The sequence below is a fragment of the Somniosus microcephalus genome, chromosome 28 (assembly GCF_052327205.1).
Source record: "Somniosus microcephalus isolate GS21.2 chromosome 28, FLI_Smic_1.0, whole genome shotgun sequence".
Classification (NCBI taxonomy): domain Eukaryota; kingdom Metazoa; phylum Chordata; class Chondrichthyes; order Squaliformes; family Somniosidae; genus Somniosus; species Somniosus microcephalus.
The window spans coordinates 9,525,731-9,533,223 of record NC_141014.1 but is presented as its reverse complement, the minus strand read 5'-3'; the positions used below and the strand labels follow the sequence as shown (position 1 = coordinate 9,533,223).

At 55.8% G+C, this 7,493-nt stretch overlaps 1 protein-coding gene across 1 annotated transcript in view; it reads right to left on the bottom strand.

Moving 5' to 3' along the window:
* Positions 1-4,825: 4,825 nt before the first annotated feature.
* f8a (coagulation factor VIII associated) overlaps positions 4,826-7,493 on the bottom strand; it is a 23,938-nt gene continuing 21,270 nt past the window's right edge. Inside the window, exon 12 of the mRNA XM_085969436.1 lies at positions 4,826-5,025. Within this exon, the coding sequence (XP_085825562.1) occupies positions 4,944-5,025 (82 nt within the window). The 3' untranslated portion in view covers positions 4,826-4,943. The remainder of the gene's footprint in view (positions 5,026-7,493) is intronic.

The following is a 7,493-nucleotide window of genomic DNA, read 5'->3' as shown; positions in this document are numbered from 1 at the left end:
ATAACTTTCCGTAATCTTTCTTATTTATGACCGTCAATGCCGATCCAGTGTCCAATTCCAGTTTTACTTGGTCTCCTTCTATCTGAAGAGTGACCCAAATTGTCTGGAGGTCTGCACCCTTACCAGCGTTGAGTACTCTTAAGCTAGCCAGTTCATTACAGCTTAAGCTAGCCAGTTCATTACTGCTAGCGTCTGAATCGGACTCCTGTTCGGTCACCTTGTGTACCTTTGCGTATTTTCCTTGCGGTGACTTCTTGTTGCTGGTCTTCTTCCCTGACCTGCATACTCTAGCTATATGTCCAAGCCTACCACAAGTTCTACATTCTTGGTTTTTAAACCAACACTGGTTCTGATCATGCGTTGTCTTTCCACAACGATAACATTTGCCAGAACTCACACCCAATTTGTGTGCACTGAGCTCCGGTGACCGTAGCTGCATTACTGCCGTGCCTCTCGCTGCGGCTTCGTGTGCTGCTGCCATAGCGACCGCCTTCTCAAGCGTCAGCTCATTCTCCTCGAGCAGTCGCTTTTGTGTATCCTGTTTAAATAAACCACACACAAATTTGTCTCGTAGTGCATCTGTCAGTCCCGTTCCAAACTGGCAATATTTCGCTAATTTACGCAATTCCAGCAAATATTTAGCATTGCTTTCATGCTGTAGCTGCCTTCTGTTGTAAAATTTAAATCGTTCCGCTAGCATCAGCGGCGTGGGGTTTAGATGATCTTTCAGGACAGTAACAATCTCATCGAACGTCTTATCCGCCGGTTCATCTGGTGATAACAGGTGTTTCAATTGCCCGTATGTCTTCGCACCCATTAAATTTAATAATGTTAGAGCTTTATCTTGGTCACGAATTTTATTGGCCTTACAATAATTTTTTACTCTTTCAACATATATGGCCCAATCTTCGAGGTCACTATCAAAGGTGCTAATATTCCCGTGTTTAGGCATTGTAGATTTGCAATTTCTCAGATTTTCTTTTCGTTACTTGTTATCAAAGATGGCGGCTTCCCGCTTTTGCCGTCGTCCTCCGCCCACAAAATGGCGGTTTTCCCGCGCTTGGCGGTCTTCACCCGTCCCCCGACGCCGTCTCCCTTCAGCCCCCGAGTGCGGCCCTTATCTTCGCCGCGATCGCCCGAGTGCGGCCCTTATCAGCGGATGCGATCGCTGGATCACGAAGTGGCTCCCGACCGAAGCGGCTCTCGGCCCTTATCTTCTGTGCGATCGATAGCCCGCGCTGTGCACCGCGGCTCTCGCACCTTGAGCTTCTGCAGCCGCCGCGCCTTTCAGTCCGAGTGCGGCCCTTATCTTTGGTCCCGATCGCTGGCCCGAGCTGCGCCTCGCACTTGAAGCGGCTCCCGGCCTCTGGCTCACCCGCTCGCGCGGCTCTTGCTCGCTCCCTCCCGGGCTCTGGCTTACCCGCTCGCGCGTTTCACCGCGGCTCTTATCAGGGATTGCGATCGCCCTTATCTCCCGATCGGTGGCCCTGTCTTTGCAGCCAACGCTGCTCGGCTTACCCACGAGGTTATGGAGGCTTCAGGGTCCTAATGCCTGTCGCATCCAGTCGCTGGAAGCTGTCAGGATTTCTGCTGCCCTTCAGTTTTGAGTGGGGTGTTGAGGATTGAAACCTCTCTTCAACGTCCTGTCTTTGGACGAAGCCGCCGTGGAATAACTGCCGCAGGGTTCGAACCGACTCGTCGCCAGTGTTAAGTATGTGTATTGTATTGAACAATTAACACAAAGACTTAAACGTATAACTCAAACAGGTCTTTACTGGTTGGAGGTAGGGACTGCACGTAGGTCTTTACTTCATGCCCACAGTCGGGAACTGAGGGGAGATCAGTACCCACAGTACTATTTATACCCCTATGGCCAGGAGTGGTACTGCGTATCACTACGCCCTACAAGTAGTGCAGTCCTGTCCATAGGTTCAAAGTAGCACACATATTACATACACAACATCAACCCTCCCTGCTCTTGAGAAACCCCTCCCATGGAGGTACAGGGTTACACAGGCAGTCAACAGCTCAGAGCCACGTAATGACACCTAGTCATGGGGGCAGGAAGGGGGATAAAAGAGCAGTGACAGAAATTGGAGCTCAGAAATCCCCCACTGGGTCTGTCATCTACACAGAGAGACAGTCACACAGGAAACACACCAATCTCCACAGCAAACTCGGCAACAGAAACATAGCTTTAGGAAGCATGTGAAGGCCCTTGAGAGGGTGCAGAGGAGATTTACCAGAATGGTTCCAGGGATGGGGGATCTTAGCTACAAGGACAGGTTGGAGAAGCTGGATTTGTTTTCATTAGAGCAAAGGAGGTTGAGGGGTGATTGGATAGAGGTGTACAAGATTATGACGGGTTTGGATAGGCTAGACGGGGAAAGGCTATTCCCACTAGTTGATGGTACAAGGACTAGGGGACACAGATTTAAGGTTTTGGGCAAGAGATACAGGGGGGATGTGAGGAAAAACTTTTTTACGCAGCGAGTGGTGAGGACCTGGAACCCGCTGCCGACGGAAGTGGTGGAAGCGGAGACACTCAATGTTTTCAAGGGGAGACTGGATAGGCACTTGAGGGAAATAAACTTGCAGGGCTACGGGGATAGAGCGGGGGAATGGGACTGACTGGATTGCTCTACAGAGAGCCGGCACGGACTCGATGGGCTGAATGGCCTCCTTCTGTGCCGTTATGACAGCATTACTTACAGCACAGAAACAGGCCATTCAACCCAACTGATCCATGCCGGTGTTTATGCTCCACACGAGCCTCCTCCCACCCCTCTTCATCTCACCCCATCAGCATATCCTTCTATTCCTTTCTCCCTCATGTGCTTATCTAGCCTCCCCTTAAATACATCTATACTATTCGCCTCAACTACTCCCTGTGGTAGTGAGTTCCACATTCTCACCACTCTCTGGGTAAAGCTGTTTCTTCTGAATTCCGTATTGGATTTATTGATGACTATCTTATATTTATGGACCCTAGTTCTGGTCTCCCCCACAAGTGGAAACATCTCGACATCTACCCTATCGAACCCTTTCATAATTTTAAAGATCTCCATCAGGTCACCCCTCAGCCTTCTCTTCTCTTGAGAAGAGCCCCAGCCTGTTCAATCTTTCTCGATAGGTATAACCCCTCAGTTCTGGTATAATTTTAGTAAATCTTTTTTGCACCTTCTCCAGAGCCTCTACATCCTTTTTATAACATGAGACCAGAACTGTGCACAGTATTCCAAGTGTGGTCTAACCCAGGTTTGATACAAGCTTAACAGAACTTTCTGCTTTTCAATTCTATCCCTCTAGAAATGAACCCCAGTGTATTGTTTGCTTTTTTATGGCCTTATTAACCTGTGTCGCTACTTTTAGTGATTTGTGTATCTGTTCACCCAGTTTTCTGATCCTCTATTTAGACACATATTTACCAAGGAGTATGTGGCCTCCTTATTCCTCCTACCAACATTTGTCAATCACACCCCCATTCTGCAAGTTTATTAATGTCTTCCTGTATTTTGTCGCAGTCCTCCTCTGTATTAACTACACCCACCAATTTGGTGTCATCCGCAATTTTTTTAAATTGTACTTCGAGTCCAAATCGTTTATGTAAATAGTGAACAACCGATCCCTGTGGAACACCACTTCCCACCTTTTGCCAATTCGAGTAACTACCTTTAACCCCTACTCTGTTTTGCAGCCAGCTTGCTATCCATTCTACTACTTTTCCCCATGTTCTGACCTTAATCATGAGTCAACTATGCAGCAGCTTATCTAAGGGCTTTTGAAAATCCAAATATATTACGTCTACTACATTACCCTTATCTACCATTTCTGTCACTTCTTCAATTGAATCCATGCTGACTACACTTTATTATATTTTAAGTTTCTAGATTTTTTTTCTATTACATCTTCGAGTAAAGATCCCATTATCTTTCCTACCACCGACGTTAAGCGAACTGATCTAGAATTCCCTGGACTTGTTCTATCTTACTTTTTGAATATAGGAATCACATTAACTGTCCACCAGTCCAATTCCTTTTTGTAATGATGTTTTATATATATTGTAATAGTGCCTCTGCTATCTCTTCCCTGACTTCTTTTAATACTCATGGAAATGATCTATAAAACAATCTTTAATATGAACACGACGCCAGTCAGTGAGTGAGTGTCTCCATTCGCTGGTGCACCATCAGTCCCGGAGCCCAGGGTTTGTCACAGATGTATAGTCTCTTGTTCTCCGTCATTCGCTGCAAACGTCTTCACAAAGAATGCCCCCCTCACCCCAAAAAGACTTGCATTTCTATAGTGCCTTTCACGACCTCACGACATCCCAAAGCACTTTACCGCCAATGAAGTGCTTTTTGAAGTGTAGTCACTGTTGTAATGTAGGAAAGGTGGCAGCCAATTTGCGCACAGCAAGCTCCCACAAACAGCAATGTGATAATGAGCAGATAATCCAATCGACTGATGTTGGTTGAGGGATAGATATTGGCCCCAGGACACCGGGTGAGAACTCCCCTGCTCTTCTTCAAAATAGTGTCGTGGGATCGTTTACGTTCAACTAAGAGAGCAGACGGGGCCTCGGTTTAACATCTCATCCGAAAGGCGGCACCTCAGACAGTGCAGCACTCCCTCAGCACTGCCCTGAAGTGTCAGCTTGGGTTGTGTGTGCAAGTCTCTGGAGTGGGGCTTGAACCCACGACCTTCTGACCCAGAGGCGAGAGAGCGGTATCACTGAGCCACAGCTGAGACTGTGTGTCAGAATAACGGCCAACAAAGCTGTTACAGTGTAAGAGCGAAAAACATTCACACAAGCCAAAAAGAATTCACATCACCTCCACGTTTAATAAATAAGCTCCAGTCAGTGAGCAGATACAGGTGCAACTCCATTTCACTACAGTAGTTACACAGCGCCAGCCAGCTCTCGGCGGGATTGCTGGGGCTCAGACACCTCGGCCAGATGGAGCCATCACCTCCTGTAGCACCAGGTGCAGCAGGTGGTTCTGTTCAGGGGTCAGCAGTGGCCTAAAGGGAGAAGAAAAGGTTACAGTGAGCCTGTCACACAGTGAACCCATCACACGGCAAGCCAATCAGCCAATCGCACCACAAGCCAATCAGCGGGACAATCACACAGCGAGAAAACTAGCAAGTGTATAAATTACTAGCTGGAGTGCCCGGCGGTGCCGAGGCTTTTTCGAGGGCATGTTGTTCTTGGAAGAGAGCGACTGGAGGGGTGGGGGGGGGGGAAAGAGAGAGAGCGACTGGGGGGGGGGGGGGAAACAGAGAGGGCAACGGGGGGGGGAAGAGAGAGAGCGACTGGGGGGGGGGAAAACGAGAGAGAGCGACTGGGGGGGGGGGGGGAAGAGAGAGCGCGACTGGGGGGGGGAAAAGAGCGAGAGCGACGGGGGGGGGGGAAGAGCGAGAGCGACGGGGGGGGGAAAGAGCGAGAGCGACCGGGGGGGGGAAAGAGCGAGAGCGACCGGGGGGGGGGGAAAGAGCGAGAGCGACCGGGGGGGGGGAAAGAGCGAGAGCGACCGGGGGGGGGGGAAAGAGCGAGAGCGACCGGGGGGGGGGAAAGAGCGAGAGCGACCGGGGGGGGAAAGAGCGAGAGCGACCGGGGGGGGGGAAAGAGCGAGAGCGACCGGGGGGGGGAAAGAGCGAGAGCGACCGGGGGGGGGAAAGAGCGAGAGCGACCCGGGGGGGGGAAAGAGCGAGAGCGACCGGGGGGGGGAAGAGCGAGAGCGACCGGGGGGGGGGAAAGAGCGAGAGCGACCGGGGGGGGAAAGAGCGAGAGCGACCGGGGGGGGGAAAGAGCGAGAGCGACCGGGGGGGAAGAGCGAGGACCGGGGGGGGGAAAGAGCGAGAGCGACCGGGGGGGGGAAAGAGCGAGAGCGACCGGGGGGGGGAAAGAGCGAGAGCGACCGGGGGGGGGAAAGAGCGAGAGCGACCGGGGGGGGGGGGGGAAAGAGCGAGAGCGACCGGGGGGGGGGGAAAGAGCGAGAGCGACCGGGGGGGGGGAAAGAGCGAGAGCGACCGGGGGGGGGAAAGAGCGAGAGCGACCGGGGGGGGGAAAGAGCGAGAGCGACCGGGGGGGGGAAAGAGCGAGAGCGACCGGGGGGGGGGGGGGGGAAAGAGCGAGAGCGACCGGGGGGGGGGAAAGAGCGAGAGCGACCGGGGGGGGGAAAGAGCGAGAGCGACCGGGGGGGGGGGAAAAGAGCGAGAGCGACCGGGGGGGGGGAAAGAGCGAGAGCGACCGGGGGGGGGAAAGAGCGAGAGCGACCGGGGGGGGGGGGAAAGAGCGAGAGCGACCGGGGGGGGGAAAAGAGCGAGAGCGACCGGGGGGGGGAAAGGAGCGAGAGCGACCGGGGGGGGGGAAAGAGCGAGAGCGACCGGGGGGGGGAAAGAGCGAGAGCGACCGGGGGGGGAAAGAGCGAGAGCGACCGGGGGGGGGGAAAGAGCGAGAGCGACCGGGGGGGGGGGGGGAAGAACAAGAGCGACCGGGGGGGGGGGGAACAGCGAGAGCGACCGGGGGGGGGAAAGAGCGAGAGCGACCGGGGGGGGGGGGAAAGAGCCGAGCGACCGGGGGGGGGGGGGAAAGAGCGAGAGCGACCGGGGGGGGGGGGGGGAAGAGCGAGAGCGACCGGGGGGGGGGGGGGGGGAGAGCGAGAGCGACCGGGGGGGGGGGGGGGGGGGGAGAGCGAGAGCGACCGGGGGGGGGGGGGAAGAGCGAGAGCGACCGGGGGGGGGGGGGGGAAGAGCGAGAGCGACCGGGGGGGGGGAAGAGCGAGAGCGACCGGGGGGGGAAGAGCGAGAGCGACCGGGGGGGGGTGGGGAAGAGCGAGAGCGACCGGGGGGTGGGGGGGGGAAGAGCGAGAGCGACCGGGGGGGGGAAAGAGCGAGAGCGACCGGGGGGGGGGAAAGAGCGAGAGCGACCGGGGGGGGGGAAAGAGCGAGAGCGACCGGGGGGGGGGAAAGAGCGAGAGCGACCGGGGGGGGGAAAGAGCGAGAGCGACCGGGGGGGGGGAAAGAGCGAGAGCGACCGGGGGGGGGGAAAGAGCGAGAGCGACCGGGGGGGGGGAAAGAGCGAGAGCGACCGGGGGGGGGGAAAGAGCGAGAGCGACCGGGGGGGGGAAAGAGCGAGAGCGACCGGGGGGGGGAAAGAGCGAGAGCGACCGGGGGGGGGAAAGAGCGAGAGAGCGACCGGGGGGGGGAAAGAGCGAGAGCGACCGGGGGGGGGAAAGAGCGAGAGCGACCGGGGGGGGGGAAAGAGCGAGAGCGACCGGGGGGGGGAAAGAGCGAGAGCGACCGGGGGGGGGGAAAGAGCGAGAGCGACCGGGGGGGGGGGGGGGGGAAAAGAGCGAGAGCGACCGGGGGGGGGGAAAGAGCGAGAGCGACCGGGGGGGGGAAAGAGCGAGAGCGACCGGGGGGGGGGAAAGAGCGAGAGCGACCGGGGGGGGGGAAAGAGCGAGAGCGACCGGGGGGGGGGAAAGAGC